The sequence below is a fragment of the Thalia democratica genome, chromosome 4 (assembly GCF_965202585.1).
Source record: "Thalia democratica chromosome 4, ktThaDemo2.hap1.1, whole genome shotgun sequence".
Taxonomy (NCBI): Eukaryota; Metazoa; Chordata; class Thaliacea; order Salpida; family Salpidae; genus Thalia; species Thalia democratica.
This window is the reverse complement of record NC_139168.1, coordinates 77640958-77667676: the sequence shown is the minus strand read 5'-3', so window position 1 is coordinate 77667676 and position 26719 is coordinate 77640958. Positions and strand designations below refer to the sequence as shown.

The window sequence follows — 26719 nt, the reverse complement described above, 5'->3', positions numbered from 1 at the left end:
AAAGAAAATTTTACTTTTGTAATTCATAACAATACAAATTAAATTTTATATAAAGTTTTCGATTTACTAAAGTTTATACTGTTTTACGAATAAATAGTATACGGATTAATAATTAATAACATAAAATAGATCAACAAATGAAGTATATAATAGCTGAAGAAGTTTATTTTAGAAAAAAATAGCCGATGAAAAACTATTTAGCAATAAACAAACTCTTTTTTCTTCACCAAATATAAAGATAATTAATTGTATTCATACCTAAATAGCTACATTTTATATCTATTTGTTATAACAATTTAAAAGTATTAAATAATTGACTAGTTTTTGGCTAAAATTTCCAGGCATGGTCACTATATTAATCATATATATAATTTTTTATGATAAAGAATTTACTTGACAACTACTTAGACGCTGTTTATATTCTCATTTAAATATATTTTTATTTAGTTTTAAGTATGTTTATATGTTAACCTTAACATATAAGTTTCTTTTTTAAACAGGATTCTGTTAAAATTAAGATTTGATTTATTAAGGTTTCATTGATTTTTGATGTTTTTATGATCAAAATATTCTTTGATTTTGCTAATCTGTCTGTTCATTTTTTTCTACAAATATAAAAAGCAAGTATGTCTGGAAGGTAGGAAATTTATATTTGTGATGAAAAAAGTAAGAAAAATTTAATTAGAAGTAAAAATTTTGTAGATAAACTCAAATTTTTAGGTTTTTAGGATTTACAACAAAAAATTATAGCTAGTGCTAAGACAAGTCAGCTTGTAAAGTTCGTATTAAGTTGCAACTAAAATAAAGTTTGATAAACAAGAAATCAGAAATGTTCCAGGTCTGTTTACCACGTCTACAATGAGAAAAATGTACATTTTCTTAACATCAACATGTTGATATAGACTTTAAAACAGCCCTTAAGCGATTGAAACAACTTTGGGTCATGTAAAAAGAGTCATGTAAGTCATGACAGTAAGGAACTTAACAGTTTAGATACTAATAATAAAAGCTCTGATTGAGCAACGCTAACTGAAAACAGTAGTATAAAATACGCAGTAAAATATAAACGTGTTTACAGAAAGCAATCAGTAGTAATCCAACATCTTATGTTTATAAGTTAAATTACCACTCAAATTCCGAGAGTTCAGCTAGCTCTCCAAAGATGGCGGCTTACGCTTCGGACTGGAAACTGGCGTAGTAATGCTTCTTGTTAACGTCGAAATCCAAATGATCTGCTTTCTCGTTTGCTCTGCTGTTTATATACGTCTTTCTTACATATCAATCGCCTGGTCAAGGCATGGTTGCATGATGTAACATGCTGATTAAAGTATGAAACCCGGCGTGATCGGTAGTGAATTCTACATTGCAAAAATGCGTAAACTAGCGGTTGTTAATATTTTCCAAAAAATGTTTTTAAAAACCAAAGTGTTTTTATCAAGAAAAGGATTTAAATATGAAATTACTTATAAACTCAAATTTTGGACTATCAATGCAAAAATAATAAAATTTTCACGTCGATGTCCAACAATATAATTTTTGAACTTTTCATTAACTACATCTCTGCCATCATCAATTTTTTTTCTTGATATTTTAACGACTAATGGCCTAAAATAAATAAAAATAAATAAATATTTTTATATCTTTTTGAAGTTTTAATTTAACCAGCAATAGAAGTAATGTCAACCGAGTTATATTTATCTTAACATAAGGTATCTTACAAGAACTTTTTCAAAATTTTGAAAGAACTTTTTTTTTAATTTTTTTAGAATGTCATCCCATAGACCTTTTAAACTTAATCTTTTTTTGTTGAAAGATACTTTAAAACTAGACTCATTTACATGCTTCGTGTTTTTTTATGTTTATATATTTAGCAAACACTTAAAGTAGATAAATTTACATCAGTTGTTAAAATTTTAAAATGAATTAATTAGGTATTTGAAATTTTTTGAAAAAAATTGTTTACAAATGTTTCAGTTTTTATTTTCAAAAATTAAAAATTTAAATCAGTTTGTAAAGATACTTGACTGTTTTTGACCTTTTTTATTTTCAACCAGAGCTTTGAATGAAGACTTTTTTTACACAAATCTAAATATAAACAACAGAAAAGTTGAAAACAAAACAGTTTTCTTACAAAATTCAGATGTTTTTAATAAAAACAAATCATACAGTAATCTTCCTTCATTCTACCAACATATGTTTCTGTGTGTCAACGAATCAACACACTTCAACTGGGTTGTTAATAGGAAAGAGAACTGATGATGTTTTTAATAACATTATTTTATATATGAAATTTAAATACAATGACATCATTAAGATATCTATAAATAAAAAAAAAGTTTAATTAACTTTATATTAATTTGTTGGCTTTATAGAATAAATAAAATTATTCTAAATTTGGTGCTAAAATAGTTTCGCACTAAAAGTGAAAATTTTAAAATTTTTTCATTTAACCAACTTTTTTTCGATTTATTTACTGCAATTGCAATAATTTTAACATAAAACAGAAAACATAAAGAACAAAATCAGAAAAGTAATAAAGTTTTTATGCAAGTTTTTAAAGACTACTTAGATAAACCTTTTTTGTCTAGTTCACCTTTTTATAGCACCTTTTAAACTAAGTGTTTAATATTCAAAGCAAAATTTGCAAATCAGGTTGCTTTTTTTTTGGTAGTAAGTTAAGAAGCTTAATTTAATGAAAGGTTTACTTTCTCTTTGTAGTTTACTTTCAAATATGTTTTTAAGTGTGTATTGTAATACTTGTATACAAGTTATAAGCCAATAAGTCATTTATGTGTTATTAGAAATAGTTTCACCCTTAACGTTCAACTTTATAAGGTAACTAAAAAAATACAAACATAATCTATTGGAATTCAGTGATTTCGATATTGTTAAGTAAATACAAATTTTTTTAATTCGAATTAGTATAAATTTAAGAGAATACTGTAAAATGGTAGTAAACTGCCTACATAATAACTATAGAAACAACTATAAACTTTAGTTTTTCTATTACTAAAAACTAAGTAGTATATTTCAAATTTATAAACTTAACATTATTTTAAACATACCAAATTTAAAAATTTAATGATTATTGTTTTTCAAAAAAGTTATTTTTAATTTTATGTACTATATGTATATGCTTTTACTAATATAAGTTCGTTTACACTTTTAAAATAGACTAATTACTTTTTAACAGTTATTAGATTTTAGTTTTTAAAGCTAACAAACCATGAGTAACTAATATTTACTAATTAGTTAAACTATTAATTAAGTTTTTACTTTCATTTATTACTATTTATCATGTATACTTCCAAGTATACAATCAGTGTAGAATATTTAAAGCTTAAAATCAATAATTGTTTACCTTATTCTACTCAAAAAAAAAATATATCTTTTGGAAACTAAATATAAATTTACTTAAAATATTTTTATTCAAAAATTTAAATAACTTACAATGGAAGTTTGCGTTTTGAATTTACATATTTTCTACCAAAAACAATTATATTTCGTTTTTTACAATTTGTTTTCTTTGATTGTGTTTTTTGATTTTAGACTAATTTAATCTTTTGAGAATTATTAATGATGCATAAAAAAAAACAAATCAATTTTTTTTCATGTACAAAAAGTTTTGTATGAAATCAGATGTTGTAACCAAGAAGGCTTCAGTTTTTTTATCTGTGGAGGAACAGAACAAAAAAATGAAAAATTACAAACAAAGTTTTAAAATTGGAAATAACTAGTTTTAAAGTGAAGAACTTTCCTTCAATGGTAAAACCACATCACTTTTTAAAGTTAGCTACTATTAAATCTGATATACTAGCTGTTAGTGATAATCAAAACTAAATAATAATTTAGGTGAGTTATTTGTATCAATTGATATTTATTCTGGAAAACCAAAAAATGGACTTATCAATATATTAAAAATGATGAAAGGATTTACTATTGTGTTAGTTCTTTCATAAGTAAATTATATTTGATTTGAGGAGATATTGATTGTAGTCATGAAATTCTTAGTACAGGTCATACCTTTGATATCAATAGTAATAAATGTAATAATATAGCAGATTTAAATGTAGTAAGAAAATGTGCTGAATTTACAGTTTTTGAAGGTAAAACTGTTGTTACTGGAGCTGTTGATAATCGGTCTCAGTTGAAATCAGTAGAAGCATATGACTATCATGAAAACAAATGGACTTATTTACCTGATATGATTGAAAAAAGAAGTGATCATGCTGCAGTTATTATGGGTAACAAAAGGTTTGTTACTGGAGGAGAATATACTACAAGTTGTGAAGTATTTGATAGTTTTTCAAGAAAATTCATAAAAATAAATTCAAAAATTAAAGTATCTGGTTTATAAAGAATGTACTTGTATGCATTCAGCATTGGCAATGCAACTTAGCATTTTTGTTTTCGAACAAGTTTTTATGTTTGTACTTCCGCTAGTAACGATGTTTTGATTGTACTGAACTTTGGCTGTTAAGCTGAAGTATACTGTTTTGTATTGTTTTGCTAGTACAGTTTATATTTTTTCGCACATCTATTCATTGTAAATATATTTTAAATTTATAGACTTGATTTTAGTTAACAAGTAGCGTTCTGACTACTTTAAAAACCTTTTTCAATAAACAGTTTGTATAAGTTATCTAACAACCTTATAAACCTACCAATAGCTTAAATTATCTATAAGATTTATAATCCTTTTTGCTTAAACAGTTAGTGAAGATTTAACAAACACTTTTTATCTATTAGAATAACAAAATAAGTTTATTTAACACTTAAAAATACCTTATTAACTAACGAGGACAGTCCAAGACCAGCATAAGAACTTCCTTAAAATTACGTCACATTAGTGCGTTATATTATATTATTACGTTAAGTCAGTTATCCGCCAGGCCCGCGTTTCAAATATAACCAAGCACATATTGTAAAACATTTTATGGCGACTCCGGCATCTGAGCAGCTACCTTCGTTAAAATTTCTACGTTAAGTAGATGGTAACCCAAAATTAGTTTAAAGTTTTATTAAGACTAAGTTTAGTACACGAACAAAGTTCACTAGTTATTATGGTCATTATTTATTTTAGGCCTATTAGCAGCCAACTTGCTAGGGACTTGAATGAATTAAAAAAAAAAGACAAGTATAAGACTTTTGCCTTATTTACCTTGTTCAGTCCCCCCAACACAGTAACAGAAATTTATATTATAATCAAATTCACTTATCAGAAAATACATCATTGAAATGGTTTATGTCAAGTCTAGATGATGACCTCTACCTACTTGTATTATGGAAAAAGCTTTTGCAGTTTGAGAAAAAGGGTTTTGACAATAAAAATACGGTTACATGTAAAGCAAAGGTAGATAAATCCATAAAGATGTTTAGTAAGTATAAATAATAAAAGTATAATAAGAAAATAGATAAGGTACGAACCTTGAAGCAAAAAAAGGTTTCTTGGAGATTTGAACGAATTTTAATAGTTTTTACCTCAAATACAGCTGGCATCAACTTATTAATCGATAATACTGTCTTCTTTAGTTTATTAAAGAGTTGCTCGATTTTTATACATTTGTATTTTTTGTGCATAGACTACATAATAACATTCAATACCTTTTAACTTCATTCGCATTTTTTTATAAACTTATGATCACATTTATTTTTCTTGTAGTGCGTACCTCACACGAGTGCATACCTTTTAAACTCCGTACCTTTCCATACTCTATTAGTAATTTCAACATATTAAAAGAAATGCTTACTTCGTGTTTAACTGAATTTATGAATAGACAAACTTACACATTTAAAAAAACTATATGCTCTTACATCTTAAAACACATATCTTTACAGCTTATAAAATGCATATCTCTACCTAAAGTTAAACAAACCAAAAAACTGCTATAATTTTATTCTTTTAACCAAGTGGGTGTAAAATTGTAAATCAAAGATAATAAATATTTGTTTCTGATCTTATATACTTAAATAGCATTTTTTTATTGCATTTAAAAATTACGTCAGTCAAGTTTAAATTTGCCTTTAATGAAACTTTACAAACTGGTATTGATCAAATTCTGACCAGTTGCGACTTTTAAATAACTTTCGATTAGCAACGATCAGTTTTCTTATTGTTTATTGGTTTTAGTAAGTTACAATTCAAAACTTGCAAAAAAAATCTTTTATTGTTTAAAATTTTATACATTTTTTAATATTCCTATGATGTCTTACACTATGGTTGATTTATGAATGTTATTATAAAACTTGTTTAATTTTAATGATTAAAATGATAACTTGCAGTGTTTTAATTTGTAAGGCATGACTAAGCAAATACAAAAAAGTAATGTACAACTACAATCATATTCATACTAGTTTTTTAAAATAAAAAATGAAAAGTTAAAAAACAACAGTTTTAAACTGATATATTTTGAGGCTATATGTTATATTACACAAGTGTTTTTCACAAACGTACTTAAATTATGCTTATTACATACTTAATAGTAGTAAAAAAAATCAATATATTAGTCTGATAATTAATAATTTTATTGCTTTTTTGTTAACTTTTTTTTATAACTGGCATTTAGTATGGATCACAGTTACTTTGAATAACTAGTTCCGCAGAAAACATTTTTTATAATGCAAAGTATAGTTAATAAACTACTGTAAACCTACTAGAACATTTTAAACTACTTAATAAAAATTTTTACGCTTCTACTTAGTTAAATTTTTTAGTTATGTAGTTTCAAAATTATTTATAGAGAAATTTGTACTTTTTTAAAGACAAACAATTTTTTTTTTACTAACTTAAGATAAATACCGTAAACAATTATTATTTCAAGTCTATCTATAACTAAAACTTACTAAATTGTTATTTTAAACTTTATAAAGTTCTACAATAAACGTTTATTCAAAATTTATAGTTCTTACTCATCTATCATATAATTTTGTTTAAAATGTGTTTTGTTTAACTATAGTTTCTTGTTTTTACACTAACTTTATTCCAGCAAAATATCTATTATGCATAAAATATCCAAGTCAATTGCTTTTCAATTGTCAAAAGTTTTATATGAAAACAAATATTGTAACCAAGAAGGCTTCAGTATTTTGGTTTGGGGAGGACATGACAAAAATATAAAATTAACAAACGAAGTTTTAGAATTGGAAATACCTAGTTTTAAAATGAAAAAAATTCCTTCAATGGTAAAATCGCATTGCTACTTTAATTTAGTTAATAACAAGTCTAATATATTTGCCATTAATGATAAAAAATAATTTGATGAAAGTTTAGGTGAGTCAGTTGTATCTGTTGAAACTTATTCTGAAAAAACCGAAACTTGGGTTCATCAATATGTGAAAATGAAAAAAAGGAATTCTTATTGTATTACTTCATTTATGAGTAAAATGTATTTAATTGGAGGATTCAATCAAAACAAAGATAAATATCTCACTTCGTGTTACACTTATGATATCTATGCAAAAATATGGAATGAAATTGCTAATTTAAATTTAGCAAGAGATTGTGCAACTTGTACAGATTTTGAAGGTAAAATTGTTGTTACTGGAGGTGATAATGATTATTCTCCATTGAAATCAGTTGAATCATAAGATTATCATGAAAACAGATGGACTTATTTATCTGATATGATAGAAAAAAGACGTTGTCATGCTGCTGTTAGGATGGGTAATAAAATGTTTGTTATTGGTGGACAATATACTACAAGTTGTGAAGTATTTGATAACTTTTCAAGAAAGTTTACAAAAATTAATTCAGAAATAATAGCTTATTTAGCAGGTCAGTACTTTAAAGCAGTTAACATTGGTAAAAATATTTTAGTATTTCAAAATTCTAGAAAACGTCTCACAGAAACAGTTGTTTACATATATGATGTTAAAAAAGAAAAATGGCCAAACGTTCATTGTGATTTTACTAAAAACATGTTTGAACCAAATTATGTTAAGTACTATCTTAACTTTTTAAAACTATAGGAACGCATATATAACAATAACAAATAAAGTTTATAAATTTTGGAACTTTGTTCTATGTAACTTTTGAAACTATAACTGTAAAATGTTTTAATTTTAGTTTCAAATTTTTGTTTTAGTTTGCCTATGTTCAATTAATAAAAAATTTCGTTGATAAATAAGTTTTACTTAATTTTGTAAAAAAAACATAAAATAACACATTTATCTTATCTATTTTAAAATTACATTTTATAACTAAACTTAAATTATATTTTATATAACCAAATATAGTTTGTGGAAAATAATAAGTATTTTATACGGAGCAAAATTAAAATTGAAAATTTGATTCTTAACTAAAAACTTCTGAAGAAATAATTTAATTAAACGCATCCAACAAAAAAATTTACGAGCTAATAAAAAATATGTACATAACAAATATGAATCGTTTTATAAATTATACAAAGTTTGTAAAACTTTTGAAAATATTAAGTTAAACAATTTTATAACAAAATTGCAATCATTTGTACTTACTAGGTTTTACAGTTGAAACACTCTGCTACGTTTAGCGGTAGAAATTCATCTTTCTTTCTCTTCTCTCAAATAATTTCCAATAAGCAATGAACTTTTTAAGTTTGACTTTTGGTTTTCGCTTAGTTTTTTTTTACTTTACATGTTTTACCTTAAGCTTTTTTTATTTGATTAGCTGAGATTGTTTTTACTTTAGCTTTGCCTTAGCTTTTTGTTTTCTCTACCGAGCTTTTACGTTTATACTCCCGCTAGTAGCGATGTCTCGATTGTACAGAACTTAGGCTGTTAAGCTAAAGTATTTCGTATTATTTTGCTAGTACAGTTTGCATTTTATCGCACATTTATTTATCGTAAATATACTTTAAACTTAAAGACATTTTAGTTATACCAGTAGTTTAAACATTCTGATAACATTATAAACCTACTTCAATAAAAAATAGCTTAAACTATCTAACAGCTTTATAATCCTATTTGAATAAACAGTAGTGAAGGTTCAATCAACAATTATAACCTATTAGAATAATACTATAAGTTTATTTAACACTTTACAAACCTGCTTTATTTACTAACGAGATCAGTACAACACTAGCGTATGAACTATTTAAGATTTACGTTGTATTAGTGCGTTATTATTGAAGGTAAAATTGTTGTTACTGGAGGTGATAATGATTATTCTCCATTGAAATCAGTTGAATCATAAGATTATCATGAAAACAGATGGACTTATTTATCTGATATGATAGAAAAAAGACGTTGTCATGCTGCTGTTAGGATGGGTAATAAAATGTTTGTTATTGGTGGACAATATACTACAAGTTGTGAAGTATTTGATAACTTTTCAAGAAAGTTTACAAAAATTAATTCAGAAATAATAGCTTATTTAGCAGGTCAGTACTTTAAAGCAGTTAACATTGGTAAAAATATTTTAGTATTTCAAAATTCTAGAAAACGTCTCACAGAAACAGTTGTTTACATATATGATGTTAAAAAAGAAAAATGGCCAAACGTTCATTGTGATTTTACTAAAAACATGTTTGAACCAAATTATGTTAAGTACTATCTTAACTTTTTAAAACTATAGGAACGCATATATAACAATAACAAATAAAGTTTATAAATTTTGGAACTTTGTTCTATGTAACTTTTGAAACTATAACTGTAAAATGTTTTAATTTTAGTTTCAAATTTTTGTTTTAGTTTGCCTATGTTCAATTAATAAAAAATTTCGTTGATAAATAAGTTTTACTTAATTTTGTAAAAAAAACATAAAATAACACATTTATCTTATCTATTTTAAAATTACATTTTATAACTAAACTTAAATTATATTTTATATAACCAAATATAGTTTGTGGAAAATAATAAGTATTTTATACGGAGCAAAATTAAAATTGAAAATTTGATTCTTAACTAAAAACTTCTGAAGAAATAATTTAATTAAACGCATCCAACAAAAAAATTTACGAGCTAATAAAAAATATGTACATAACAAATATGAATCGTTTTATAAATTATACAAAGTTTGTAAAACTTTTGAAAATATTAAGTTAAACAATTTTATAACAAAATTGCAATCATTTGTACTTACTAGGTTTTACAGTTGAAACACTCTGCTACGTTTAGCGGTAGAAATTCATCTTTCTTTCTCTTCTCTCAAATAATTTCCAATAAGCAATGAACTTTTTAAGTTTGACTTTTGGTTTTCGCTTAGTTTTTTTTTACTTTACATGTTTTACCTTAAGCTTTTTTTATTTGATTAGCTGAGATTGTTTTTACTTTAGCTTTGCCTTAGCTTTTTGTTTTCTCTACCGAGCTTTTACGTTTATACTCCCGCTAGTAGCGATGTCTCGATTGTACAGAACTTAGGCTGTTAAGCTAAAGTATTTCGTATTATTTTGCTAGTACAGTTTGCATTTTATCGCACATTTATTTATCGTAAATATACTTTAAACTTAAAGACATTTTAGTTATACCAGTAGTTTAAACATTCTGATAACATTATAAACCTACTTCAATAAAAAATAGCTTAAACTATCTAACAGCTTTATAATCCTATTTGAATAAACAGTAGTGAAGGTTCAATCAACAATTATAACCTATTAGAATAATACTATAAGTTTATTTAACACTTTACAAACCTGCTTTATTTACTAACGAGATCAGTACAACACTAGCGTATGAACTATTTAAGATTTACGTTGTATTAGTGCGTTATTATTGAAGGTAAAATTGTTGTTACTGGAGGTGATAATGATTATTCTCCATTGAAATCAGTTGAATCATAAGATTATCATGAAAACAGATGGACTTATTTATCTGATATGATAGAAAAAAGACGTTGTCATGCTGCTGTTAGGATGGGTAATAAAATGTTTGTTATTGGTGGACAATATACTACAAGTTGTGAAGTATTTGATAACTTTTCAAGAAAGTTTACAAAAATTAATTCAGAAATAATAGCTTATTTAGCAGGTCAGTACTTTAAAGCAGTTAACATTGGTAAAAATATTTTAGTATTTCAAAATTCTAGAAAACGTCTCACAGAAACAGTTGTTTACATATATGATGTTAAAAAAGAAAAATGGCCAAACGTTCATTGTGATTTTACTAAAAACATGTTTGAACCAAATTATGTTAAGTACTATCTTAACTTTTTAAAACTATAGGAACGCATATATAACAATAACAAATAAAGTTTATAAATTTTGGAACTTTGTTCTATGTAACTTTTGAAACTATAACTGTAAAATGTTTTAATTTTAGTTTCAAATTTTTGTTTTAGTTTGCCTATGTTCAATTAATAAAAAATTTCGTTGATAAATAAGTTTTACTTAATTTTGTAAAAAAAACATAAAATAACACATTTATCTTATCTATTTTAAAATTACATTTTATAACTAAACTTAAATTATATTTTATATAACCAAATATAGTTTGTGGAAAATAATAAGTATTTTATACGGAGCAAAATTAAAATTGAAAATTTGATTCTTAACTAAAAACTTCTGAAGAAATAATTTAATTAAACGCATCCAACAAAAAAATTTACGAGCTAATAAAAAATATGTACATAACAAATATGAATCGTTTTATAAATTATACAAAGTTTGTAAAACTTTTGAAAATATTAAGTTAAACAATTTTATAACAAAATTGCAATCATTTGTACTTACTAGGTTTTACAGTTGAAACACTCTGCTACGTTTAGCGGTAGAAATTCATCTTTCTTTCTCTTCTCTCAAATAATTTCCAATAAGCAATGAACTTTTTAAGTTTGACTTTTGGTTTTCGCTTAGTTTTTTTTTACTTTACATGTTTTACCTTAAGCTTTTTTTATTTGATTAGCTGAGATTGTTTTTACTTTAGCTTTGCCTTAGCTTTTTGTTTTCTCTACCGAGCTTTTACGTTTATACTCCCGCTAGTAGCGATGTCTCGATTGTACAGAACTTAGGCTGTTAAGCTAAAGTATTTCGTATTATTTTGCTAGTACAGTTTGCATTTTATCGCACATTTATTTATCGTAAATATACTTTAAACTTAAAGACATTTTAGTTATACCAGTAGTTTAAACATTCTGATAACATTATAAACCTACTTCAATAAAAAATAGCTTAAACTATCTAACAGCTTTATAATCCTATTTGAATAAACAGTAGTGAAGGTTCAATCAACAATTATAACCTATTAGAATAATACTATAAGTTTATTTAACACTTTACAAACCTGCTTTATTTACTAACGAGATCAGTACAACACTAGCGTATGAACTATTTAAGATTTACGTTGTATTAGTGCGTTATGTCAGTTAACCGCCAGTCTTTCGTTGCAAGTATAGCCAAGCACATATCGTGAAACGTTTTATCATGACTCCAGCATCTGAGCAGCTACCTTTTTTAAGATTTCTACGTTAAGTAGATGGTGACCCAAAATTAGTTTAAAGTTTCATTAAGACTTCAGGTTTAGTACACGAACAAAGTTTACTAGTTATTATGGACATAATTTGTTTTAGGCCTAGTAGCAGCCAACTTGCTAGGGACTGGAATGAGTTCAAAAAAGATATATATAAGATATTTGTTTTTTATTTACTTTGTTCAATCTTCCAAAGTAGAAGCCTACTTAAATTTAAATTTTAATTACAATCAGATTAACTTCTTTATAAAAACATCATTGAATTGGTTAATGTCAAGTCTAGATATTGACCTCTACCAACTTGTATTATGGAAAAAGTTTTTTCCGGTCTAAGAAAAGGGTTTTAAGAGTTACGGTTACATGTAAAGCAAAGGTAAATAGTTCCCTAAAGTGTTCAGTAAGTAGAAATAATAAAAGTATATTAAAAAAACAGATAAAGACCGAACCTTGAAGAAAAAAAAAGTGTCCTACAGATTTGAACAAGTTGTATATTTTTCAGATCAAATATAGCTGATATCAACTTATTTTTATCGAAAATACTGTCTTATATAGTATATTTGAAAGTTGCTCGATTTCTATAAATCTGTGTTTTTTGTGCATTAACTATATGAAAATTATATTTAAGCTCTTTTAACTTTATTTGTATTTTTTACAAACAACTTATGATCACATTCGTTTTCCTATTTTAGTAGTAACTTAACGCGAGTTTACCTTTAAAACTAAGTATCTTCCCCAACTGTATTAGTAACTTTACAATATTTAAAGTGATATTAACTCCGTGTGCTACTGAATTAATAAAATAGACTAACTTGTACTACTAAAATACTATTTGTTTTTACATCTGAAAAGACAAATCTTTACAGCTTATAAAATGCATATCTCTAACTAAATTTATGCAAACCAAACAACTGCTAAAATTTTATTCTCTAAACTTTTTGATGTAAAACTGTAAATTATAAATACATTTATTATATGTTAACTATTTTTTTATCTTATTTGCTTAAACAACATTGTATTTACATTTAAACATTACGTCACCCTGGTTTAAAACATATGTTCAATAAAACTAAACTGTTATTGATAACATTCTGACCAGTTGAAATTTCTAAATTATTTCTTCATGAGCAACGATTGTTTTAGTTTATTGATTCTAAACTTGTAAAACCTTTTTTTGTTTCAAAAACTATGCAAGTTTAGGTCTCTATGATGTCATCATAAATAGCATGCATTCTTCCTTGAAATTCTTTTTTTTGTGTGAAAATTATATGTATTGTACAATTTTATATTTGTTGCTAAATGTTTGCATGACAGTTTAATCTGAGTTTATATTCTTTAGTTATCTATAATTTTTTTCCAATAGTAGGCTTAACAAATATTTTGATCTTTCTTTTCCCATTTTCCCTCTTAACTCTTTAAGTTTTATAATTCTTATAATTAACTATTACTTTTCCTTGTAATAAGTTTAAATTTACAACTTCTGTAACATTAAAGATTTTTTGTGAGTTATTTGTGGATTTGCAAGACTCTACAACTAATGGCTTTTTAATTTAACTTGTTATTTTAACTTTTTATTTCTTTTTACAGCCTTCCTTTTCTTTACCGATAATTTAGATTTAAAATACATTAAGGGAACCAATATTTAGTTATTAAAGTTAAGTTAATTAAAATGTTACATAAACATATTTTTAGTTATTTCAAATATGTGCGTGTACATTATACAAACACTGTTTATAATAGTTAAGAAAACCACTTGCAATATACTTTTGAAATAGAAATTTTGAATAAGTTCACGTATTTTTATCATTTATTATTTATTAATACATGTCAAATAAATTCTTGATTAGCTCTTTTGTTGAAAAAAAATTAATAAAGTTTTATTGAAAAGTAGTTTTTAGTAAATAAATCATATTAATATTAAAGAGTTTAACTAAGGCAAAGTTTCAACTTTTACCATACCCTTTGTACCAAACTTTACATGGTTTTATTGAACACAATTAAATTAACAACATTTAAAAATTAGTTAAAATAGAAATCTAATAAAAAATCTTTACAAAGTAAGTTATAAAAAAACACATAATTTGTCTGTTGTTTATAAATTGTTTTATTTAGTATTATCAGTTTGAAACCAAATAATGCTTGTTTTTTAACAAAATTGTTTTCAATCAACATAAGCAAATGTAAAGCTAATGATAAAAAGACTTTAAAACTAGATATGAAAATAAGGTAGAGTTTTAAAAAATAACTTAAACGAAATGTAGAAAACTTACCAAACTTTTACTGTTATTGCTATACAGGTTTTCCTATAGTTTGTGACAGTTAGACATAGAACTTCACAAAACTTGAATAAAACTTGTTTTTTGTAAAATCACACTGAATGTTTAACCATGTTTCTTCTTCAACATCGTATAAGTAAATACATGTGTGTTGTGAGCTTTCTTTAAAATTTTGAAACACCGCAATATTATTTCTGATGGTAAATGCGGAAAAAAAGCATCTTAATGCAGGAACTTTAATTTTTGAACTAATTTTAGTAAATTTCCTGGAAAAACTGTCAAAAACTTCACAATTTGTAGTTTCGTATCCACCAATAATAAACATTTTGTTACCCATACTAACTGCAGGATGATAAATTCTTTTTTCAATCATATCAGGTAAATAAGTCCATTTGTCTTCTTGATAATCATATGCTTCTACTGATTTCAATTCTCCCTGGGGATAGAAGTAGCCCCCACTAACAACAACTTTACCTTCAAAAACAGTACATTTAGCACTACCTCTAGCTGCATTTAAATTAGATATTTCGTTCCATTCAAATTTATTAATATCGTAACTGTAGCACAAACTACAGTTCCAATCACCAATTAAATACAACTTACACATAAATGAATTTATACAACTAAATGAATTAATACAATGAAGCTTTTTATCATTTTTGACATACTTATGAGTCCAAGTTTTAGTTTTTCCAGAATAAACTTCTTGAAATAGATCTGGTTCATCCAAAAACTCTTTTAATTTTTTAGTTTCACCAATAGCAAGTATATCAGAATTGATAGTAGATAAATCGAAAATTACATGTGGTTCTACCATTGAAGAAAATGTATTCACTTTAAAACTAGGAATTTCCATTTCTAAAATTTCGTTTGTAATTTTTTTATTTTCGTCTGTTCCTCCACAAATCAAAATACTGAATCCTTCTTGGTTACAATATCTGTTTTCATACAAAACTTTTGGTACATGAAAAGGAACTGACTTGTTATTTTCATGCATCATAGACATTTTGCCAGAAATAAACTTTTGTCTAAAAACAGAGACTAAAATTAAACTAGACATATTTAAAACATATCGATATAATGTATCACTTAAAAACGCAATTCGTGTAGAAAAATACAAGTTGAAACTAACAATTAATAAATAATATTAAGTTATTTTGATAAGTGTTTTATACGTTTTTCGTTTGTTAACAACTTTTTTGTTTATATCTTAAAAATATTTTTTTCTTTATATCCCTTTAAAATTATACAGAAAACACATACACTTTAAAAAATACTACTGTTTATCTTTAAGAAAAATAAAAGTAAATATACTAAACATATAATAAAAAAAAGTTATAGTGTAACTTTTCCTTTATTGCACCAACATATATTTTTGTGTGTTAACGAATCAACAAACTTCAACTGGGATAATAAAAAAAAAAGAAAATGGTCAAATATTTAGTGTTTGAATCATTCTATGTGAAGTACTACACATAACTGTTAGAAACTATAGGAACGCATGTAAAAACAATAACCAAGGAAGTTTATAAATTTTGAAATTTTGTTTGAGTTAAATTTAGAAACTGTAAATTATTTTTAAATTTTGTTGTAAATTTTTATTTTGTTTGTTTTGCTTCGCTTATGTTCAATAAAAAAAAATTCGTTGATAAATAAGTTTGATTTATTTTTGTAAAGAAAAGCATATAACAACACAGCTATTTAATCGATTTAAAAATAAGTAAATATTTTTAAACTAAACTTAAAATATATTTTATACAACCAAATAAAGTTTGTTGAAAAGAAAAAACTTTTTATACGTAAAAAATTAAAATTGAAAATTTGATTTTTAATTCAAAACTTGTGAAGAAATATTTAATTAGACGCATTCCACAAAAAATATACGAGTTAATTAAGAATATGTAAAGATAAAATATATTTCAATATTTCTACCGCTAACCGTAGCGGAGCAATGCAAATGTATATCATTGTTAGTAACATAATTGAGTTTTTTAAATTTAGCAAGTGTATTGTAATTATTTTTTGCTAACTATGTTATACATTGGTACCGCTCTGCAACGGTTAGTGGTAGAAGTTCATCTTATTTCATTTTCTTCTCTAAATCATTTGTTAAAAGCAATGAACTCGCTTAAGTTCGATATTTGGTTTTCGCTTAGCTTGTTTACTTTACCTTTGCTTTAGCTGTTTTATTTTCTCTTGCGAATTTTTACGTTTATACTCCCGCTAGTAACGATGTCTCGATTGTACAGAACTTAAGCTCTTAAGCTGAAGTATACTGTTTTGTACTATTTTGCTAATAAAGTTTTTATTTTTTCGCACGATAGTTTGTAATTTATTGTAAATATATTTAAACTTATAGACACTTTAGTTATACCAGTAGTTTAAGCATTCTGATAACATTATAAACCTACTTTAATAAAAAAAGTAGCTTAAACTATCTAACAGCTTTATAATCCTATTTGCATAAACTATATTGTAGGTTCAATCAACACTTATAACCTATTAGAATAATAATATAAGTTTTTTAACAACTTACAAACCTGCTTTATTAACTAACGAGATCAGTACAACACTAGCGTATGAACTATCTTATAATTACGTTATATAGTGCGTTACGTCAGTTAACCGTCAAGCTTTCGTTGTAAGTATAACCAAGCAAATATTTATTATGGTTACTCCGGCATCTGAGCAGCTACCTTCGTTAAATTTTCTACGTTAAGTAGATGGTGACACAAAAATAGTTTAAAATTTCATTTAGACTTTAAGTTTAGTACACGAACAAAGTTTACTAGTTATAATGGACATAATTTATTCTAGGCCTAGTAGCAGCCAACTTGCTAGGGACTGGAATGAGTTCAAAAAAGACAAATATAAGATATTTGTTTCTTATTTACTTTGATCGATCCCCCCTAACCAATAGCAGAAACCTAAATTGTAATCAGATTAACTTCTTTTTAAAAACATCATTGAATTGGTTAAACCTTCACTAAATGAATGTTAAATGTCAAGTCTAGATAATGACCTCTAGCAACTTGTATAATGGAAAAGGTTTTTCTGGGGTTTTAACAGTTAAAAATACAGTTACAGTTTTAACAGTTACGGTTACATGTAAGGCAAAATTAAATAATTCGCTAACGACGTTTAGTAGGTAGAAATAATAAAAGTATAATAAGGAAATAAATAAGGTACGAACTTTGAAGCAATAGAAATGTATCTTACAAAATAAAACAAATTTTATATTTTTTACATCACATATAGCTGACATCACTTATTTTTATTAAAAATACTGTCTTCTTTAGTTAATTAAAGAGTTGCTCGATTTTTCTAAATTTGTTTATTTTTTGTGCATAAACTGTATAAAGAAAATATATTTAAGTGCTTATAATTTCATTTTTTTTTTTAATAAATTAATGAACACATTCATTTGCCTATATTCGTGCGTACTTTACGCGAGTGCATACCTTTTAAACTCCGTACCTTTCTATACTGTATTAGTAATTTTAAGATATTAAAAGAAATGCTTACTTCGTTGTTACTGAATTTATAAATAGACAAACTTACACATTTATAAAAACTATATGCTTTTACATCTGACATAATCTTTACACATGTCTTTACAACTTAAAAAATTTATACCTCGACCTAAAGTTAAGCAAACCAAAAGTCTGCTATAATTTTATTCTCTAAACTAAGTGAATGTAAAATTGTGAATCAAAAATGATGATTTTTTTTCTGATCTTATATACTTAAACAGCATACTTTTATTGCATTTAAACATTACGTCATTCAAGTTTAAACTTACATTTAATAAAATTTTACAAACTGGTATTGATCGAATTCTGACCAGTTGCGACTTCTAAATAACTTTTGGTAAGCAAAGATCAGTTGTCTTATAATTTATTGGTTTTAGTAAGTTACGATTCAAAACATGCAAGTAAGTTTTTTTTTGTTTTAAGTTTTATACAATTTAAAATATTCCTATGATGTCTCACACTAATGTTGATTTACGAACAATATAAAGAAATTTGTTTGATTTTAATGATTGAAATGATAACCTGCAGTCTCTTAATTCGGAGGGCATGATCAAACATATACCATAAAGTAATGTACAACTACAGTACCACTCATACTAGGTTATTAAATAAAAAATTAAAAATTTCAATTTTTTTTTAGTAAATCACTGAAACATTTTGAGACAATGTTATATTACACAAGCGTTGTTCATAAACGAACTGAAATTATGCTGATTACATATTTAATAGTAGTAAAAAATCAATATTCTAGTCTGATAATTAGTAATTCAATTGCATTTTTGTTAATTTTTTCTTATAACTGGCATTTAGTGTGGGTCACAGTTGCTTTGAATAACTAGGTCCGCAGAAAACATTTTTTATAATGCGAACTATAGTTTATAAACTACTGTAAACCTACTAGAACATTTTTAACTACTCATCATTTTTTTTTGCTTCGACTTAGTTAAATCCTTTCACACTTTTTCGATATTTAGTATCTAGTACTTGTTATAGACTGTATATTTCGGATCTTAAAGTTAACAAATTGTGAGTGATTTATGAATAATATTTAGTTAAATATATTACTGACTTTACATTTTTAATCGGTAACTTTTTTTTATATGTTTAATTTTATTGTTTTATGAGATAAGCAGTGATGTTTTTTTGAGTTTTTTGTTTTGTAATTTTGAAACTATTCATAGAGAAATTTAAACTTTTTTAAGGATAAACAAATTTTTTTTTTACTAAACTTAAGATAAATACCGTTAACAATTATTATTTTAAGTTTATCTATAACTAAAACTTACTAAGTTGTTATTTTAAACTGTATAAATTTTTATAACGAACGTTTATTGAAAATTTATAGTTCTTACTGATCTATGATTTGTTTTGTTAAAAATGTGTTTTGTTTAATTATAGTTTTTTGTTTTTACACTAACTTTATTCCCGCAAAATATCTATTATGCATAAAAAAACCAAGTCAATTGCTTTTCAATTGTCAAAAGTTTTATATGAAAACAGATATTGTAACCAAGCAGGCTTCAGTATTTTGATTTGTGGAGGAAATGACAAAAATATAAAATTAACAAACGAAGTTTTAGAGTTGGAAATACCTGGTTTTAAAGTGAAAAAATTTCCTTCAATGGTAAAATCGCATTGCTACTTTAATTTAGTTTTTAACAACTCTAATAAATTTTCTATTCATGATAAAAAGGAACTTAATGAAAGTTTAGGTAAATCAGTTGTATCTGTTGAAACTTATTCTGAAAAAACTAAATCTTGGACTCATCAATATGTAAAAATGAAAATAGTATTTGTTATTGTATTACTTCATTTATGACTAAAATGTATTTAATTGGAGGATTCAATCAAAACAAAGATAAATATCTCAGTTCGTGTTCCACTTATGATTTCAATAGTGAAGCATGGAATGAAATACCAGATTTAAATATAGCAAGATATAATGCTTCTTGTACAGTTTATAAAAGTAAAATTGTTATCACTGGAGGTTGTAGTCTTGATCAGAGAAATTTGAAATCAGTAGAATCATATGATTATTATGAACATAAATGGATTTGTTTGTCTGATATGATTGAAGAAAGAAGTGATCATGCTGCAGTTAGCATGTGTAATAAAATGTTTGTTATTGGTGAACAATATGATACAAGCTGTGAAGTACTTGATAACTTTTCAAGAAGGTTTACAAAAATTAATTCAGAAATAATAGCTTATTTAGCAGGTCAGTGCTTTAAAGCATCTAACGTTGGTAAAAATGTTTTAGTATTTCAAAATTTTAGAAAACCTCTCACAGAAACAGTTGTTTACATATATGATGTTGAAAAAGAAATATGGTCAAACGTTCATTGTGACTTTACTAAAAACATGTTTGAAACAAATTATGTGAAGTATTACATCAACTGTTAGAAAATAAAGATACGCATATACAACAATAACCAAGATAGTTTTTTGAATTTTGAAATTTTTTTGAGTTAACTTTAGAAACTGTAAATTATTTAAATATTATTTAGAAATTTTATTTTTGTTTGTTTTGCTTCGCATATGTTTAATAATAAAATGTCGTTGATATCAAATTTTATTTAGTTTTCTAAAGTATTAGCATAAAATAAAACAGCTGATTAATCTATTTTAAAATATTATAATATATTTTAAACAACCAAATAATTGAAAAGAACAAACTTTTTATACGGAAAAAAAATAAGGTTGAAAATTGGTTTATAACTTAAACGCATCCCACAAAAAACATTCGAGCTAATTAACACTATGTAAATATGAAATATACAGCGTTGACCAAATTATACAAAGTTAGTAACATTACTAAAATTTTTAGGTTAAACAAGTAAATTACAATCATTTGTACTAACTATGTTATACAGTTAAACCGCTCTGCTACGGTTAGCAGTAGAATTTCATCTTTTATTATCTTATAAAACTCTCTTAGGTTTGACTTATGGTTTTCACCTAATTTGTTTTTGTTTTACATTTGCATTAGCTTTAGCTTTTTTTTTTATTTTCTACCAAGCTTTTATGTTTATACTCACGCTAGTGACAATGTTTCGATTGTACAGACCTGTTTAGCTGAAATGTTTTGATACTGTTTTGTAATGTTTTGCGATTACAGTGTGTATTTTTTCGCACATTTATTCATTTTAAATATACTTTAAACTTATAGACATTATAGTTATACCAGTAGTTTAAGCATTCTGACAACATTTTTTACCTACTTCGATAAAAAATAGCTTAAGTTATCTAACAGCTTTGAAATCTTATTTGCATAAACAGTTAGTAAAGATTTAACAACCACTTGTAACCTACTAGAATAACAATATAACTTCAACTAAGACTTTACAAACCTGTTTTATCAATTAACGAGATAAGTACAACACTAGCGTAAAAAAAATCTTTTAATTACGTTATATTAGTGCGTTATGTCAGTTAACCGCCAGGCTTTCCTTGCAAATATAACCAAGCACATATTGTAATATTTTTATGATGACTCCTGCATCTGAGAAACTACCTTCGTTAAAATTTCTACATTAAGTAGATGGTGACCCAAAAATAGTTTATAGTTTCATCAAGCCTTTAAGTTTAGTACACGAACAAAGTTTACTATTATTATGGACATAATTTATTTTAGGCCTAGTAGAAGCAAACTTGCTAGGGACTTGAATGAGTTTGAAAAAAGACAAATATAAAACATTTGTTTCAAATTTTCCTTGTTCAATCCCCCTAACCAGTAGCCTACAGAAATCTAAATTGTAATTACAATCAGATTAAGTTCTTCGAAAAAACATTATTGAATTGGTTAATGTCAAGTCTAGATAATGACCTCCGCTAACTTGTATTATGGAGAAGGCTTTTCCAGTTCAAGAAAAAGGGTTTTAACAGTTACGGTTAAATAGAAGGCAAAAGCAAATAATTCCCTATCGACGTTAAATAAGTAGAAGTAATAAAAGTATAATAAGAAAATTGATAAGGTACGAATCTTAATGCAATAAAAAGGTATCTTAGAGATTTGAACAAATTTTATATATTTCACATCAAATACAGCTGGCATCAACTTATTTATCGATAATACTGTCTTCTTTAGTTTATTAAAGAGTTGCTCGATTTTTATAAATTTGTATTTTTTGTGCATAGACAATATAAAAACATTTAAGCTCTTTTAACTTCATTCGCATGTTTTTTAATAAGTTTTTGATCACATTCATTTTCCTATTATAGTGTGTACTTTACGCGAGTGCATACCTTTTAATACTGTATTAGTAATTTTAACATATTAAAAGAAATGCCTTCGTGTGTCACTGAATTTATAAATAGACAAACTTAAACATTTATAAAAACTATATGCTTTTACATCTGAAGACACATGTCTTCACAGCTTAAAAAATTTATACCTCTACCTAAAGTTAAACAAACCAAAAAACTGCTATAATTTTATTCACTAAACTTAATTGGTGTAAAATTGTAAATCTAAAATGATAAATATTTTTTCTGAACTTATAAACTTAAACAGCATACTTTTTTTGCATTTAAAAATTACGTCAATCAAGTTTAAACTTACATTTAATAAAACTTTTCTAACTGGTATTGATCAAATTCTGACCAGTTGCGACTTCTAAATAACTTTTGGTAAGCAACGATCAGTTTTCTTATAGTTTATTGGTTTTAGTAAGTTATGATTCAAAAGTTGCAAAAAAAAAATATTATTTTAATTTTTGTACAATTTGAAATATTCCTATGTTGTCTCACACTAATGTTGATTTACGAACAATATTAGGAAATTTGTTTGATTTTAATGATTAAAATAATAACTTGAATAATAATATGTAAGGCATTAACAATAAAGTGATGTACAACTACCGTTCTATTCGTATTTATAAATAGGTTTTTAAACAAAAAAGTTAAAAGATCAAAAATAAGTGTGTTTTCATTTTCAATAACTGAAAAATTCTGAGGCTATAAGTTATATTACACAAGTAGTTTAACACAAACAAATTGAAATTATGCTTATTACATATTTAATAATAGTAAAAAAATCAATATTCTAGTCTTATATTTTGTAATTGAATTGCTTTTTTGTTAACTTTTTCTTGTAACTGGTATTTAGTATGGGTCACAGTTACTTTATATATTCAGGTCCGCAGAAAATATTTTTTATAATGCGGACTATAGTTTAAAAAATATTGTAAACCTACTAAAAATTTTTAACTACTCATCATTTTCTACGCTTATACTTAGCTAAACTATTTCACAATTTTTTAATATTTAGTGTCTAATACTGGTGATCGACTATTTTAATTTTAATTATATTTTTTATATATTCTATATAATTATATATTTCTTATATATTTTAATTATATAAGTTTCAATTTTTAAAGCTGACAAATTATGAATGATTTATAACTAATATTTAGTTAAACATATTATTGACTATACAATTTTAATCAGTTATATGTTTTTATAACATTATTGTTTTCTAAGATAAACAGTACTGTTATTTTTTAGGCCTTTTTGCTTGTGTAATTTTAACAAAATTCATAAAGAAATTTAAACTTTTCAACGATAAACAAAATATTCTTTTACTAAACTTAAGTAAGTCTATCTATAACTATTAGTTACTAAGTTGTTATTTTAAACTTTCTACATTTCTATAAAAAACGATGAAAATTTATAGTTCTTACTCATCTATTATATAATTTTGTTTAAAATGTGTTTTGTTTAATTATAGTTTCTTGTTTTTGCACTAACTTTATTCCAGCAAAAGATCTATGATGCATAGAAAAAACAAGTCAATTGCTTTTCAACTGCCAAAAGTTTTGTATGAAAACAGATATTGTAACCAAGAAGGCTTCAGTATTTTGGTTTGTGGAGGAAAAGACAAAAATGGAACAAAAACAAACGAAGTTTTAGAATTGGAAATACCTAGTTTTAAAGTGAAAAAATTTCCTTCAATGGTAAAATCGCATTGCTACTTTAATTTAGTTAATAACAAGTCTAATATATTTGCTATTAATGATAAAAAAGAACTTAATGAATGTTTAGGTAAGTCAGTTGTATCTGTTGAAACTTATTCTGAAAAAACTAAATCTTGGATTCATCAATATATGAAAATGAAAGAAAGTATTTGTTATTGTATGACTTCATTTATGAGTAGAATGTATTTAATTGGAGGATTCAATCAAAATAAAGATAAATATCTCAGTTCGTGTTACACTAATGATATCTATGCAAAAATATGGAATGAAATTGCCAATTTAAATTTAGCAAGAGATTGTGCAGTTTGTACAGTTTTTGAAGGTAAAATTGTTGTTACTGGAGGTGATAATAATTGTTCTCCATTGAAATCATTTGAATCATATGATTATCATGAAAACAGATGGACTTATTTACCTGATATGATAGAAAAAAGACGTTGTCATGCTGCTGTTAGGATGGGTAATAAAATGTTTGTTATTGGTGGACAATATACTAGAAGTTGTGAAGTATTTGATAACTTTTCAAGACAGTTTACAAAAATTAATTCAGAAATAATAGCTTATTTAGCAGGTCAGTACTTTAAAGCAGTTAACATTGGTAAAAATATTTTAGTATTTCAAAATTCTAGAAAACGTCTCACAGAAACAGTTGTTTACATATATGATGTTAAAAAAGAAAAATGGCCAAACGTTCAATGAACTACATATGATTATATAAAACAAATATTTTAAGTTTAGTTAAAAATAAAGTAATCCAAAAAATGCTTTATTAATTATAAAGACATTAAATAGCTGTGTTAATTTATACTTATATTTACTTAACAAAATAAAACTTATTTATCAGATTAACCTTTTTTATTGAACATAAGCGAAGCAAAGCAACCAAAACAAATATTTGAGAGCAAATTAAAAAGATATTTACGATTAACCCAAACAAAATTTCTAAAATGAACAACTCTCTTTGCAATTGTTCCTATAGCTACTGAAATTCAAGTGTACTTTACATATCTTGATTCGAACATGTTTTTAGTAAAATCACACGGAATATTTAACCATTTTTCTTTTTTAACATCGTATAAGTAAACAACTGTTTGTGTGAGAGATTCTCTAAAATTTTGATATACTACAACATTTTCACCAATGCTAAAGGCTTTAAAGTACTGTCCTTTTAAACAAGCAAATATTTCTGAATAGATTTCTGTAAACACTCTTGAATAACTATCAAACACTTCACAATTTGTATTAATTACTCCACCAATTACAAACAACTTATTACCCATACTAACAGCAGCATGACTACTTCTTTTTTCAATCATATCAGGTAAATAAGTCCATTTATTTTCATGATGATCGTACGCTTCTACTGATTTCAAATGACACCAATTATCTGAACCTCCAGTAACAGCAATTTTACCTTCAAAAACTGTACAAGCTGCACATTCTCTTGCTACATTTAAATCTGCTATTTTGTTCAGTATTTTATTATTGGTGTCGTAAGTGTAACACGAACTAAAACTTTCATCATTGTTTACATTCAATCCTCCTATTAGATATAAGTTACTCATGAAAGAACTAACACAATAACAAGACCGGTTTTTCATTACTACATATTGATAAGTCCAAGTTTTATTTTCCTCAGAATAAATTTCAACAGATACAACTGACTCGTCATCTAAACTTTCATTTAGTTCTGCTATATCACCAATAGCAAATATATCAGATTTGATTTTGACTAAATTGAAGCAGCAATGCGGTTTCACCATAGAAGGAAATTTACTCACTATAAAACTAGGTGGTTACAATGCTAAAATTTCGTTTGTAATTTTTCCATTTTTGTCTTTTCCTCCACAAACTAAAATACTGAAGCCTTCTTGGTTACAATATCTGTTTTTGTACAAAACTTTTGGTACATGAAATGAGTTTGACTCGTTTTTTTCATGCATCATAGGTATTTTGAAGAAAAAAGTCAGTCTAAAAACAGTAATATACATCAATCTAATGTCAAAATATTAATCAAATGTATTAGTAAGAATATAGTTTTTTCAAAAGTATTGTTTATCTAACGACATAAAAAGCGCTTAAACGTCAGGACTATCGACTTGGTGCACGAAATGTTTTTTAGTTGTAGATTTGTACACCACTAAGTTTTAATAAATAAAGTATAGTTTTCTCCTAAAATCCTTTAGTTAACGAAAAAATTAATATACTTTATAACATATATTTCAATGCAGCCAGTATTTATCAGCTACAAATTCAAGAGAATGTAACTCATTGCAGTTACAGAGCAGCTTGTTTATCTGTCATGGAGTAACTTTTTCAGTGTAACTTAAATACATTTTAGTCTCGCTTAAAACTTTACATGAAGCAAACTACTTATAATACCTTCTTTTCTCTTATTTTATATTTATCATAAATTATTCATATACAACTGAAAATGAAGACTTAATCTTTTGTATGTATGAGTTTTTATAACTTTGATTGCTTTTAAGTTATTTAGTTAACATTTAAGTATTTAGTTTTTCTCTAACGTTTTGGTTGAAAATTTTGTTGTCATATT

The 26719-nt window shown here is 25.3% G+C and overlaps 1 protein-coding gene across 1 annotated transcript in view; it reads right to left on the bottom strand.

The window, feature by feature from the left end:
- Positions 1 to 1170: 1170 nt before the first annotated feature.
- LOC145833644 (kelch-like protein 41a) overlaps positions 1171 to 26719 on the bottom strand; it is a 60521-nt gene continuing 34972 nt past the window's right edge. Inside the window, exons 4-5 of the mRNA XM_082940789.1 lie at positions 25429 to 25705; positions 1171 to 1252 (exon numbers count right to left, since the gene is read on the bottom strand). Of these exons, the coding sequence (XP_082796915.1) occupies positions 1171 to 1252; positions 25429 to 25705 (359 nt within the window). The remainder of the gene's footprint in view (positions 1253 to 25428; positions 25706 to 26719) is intronic.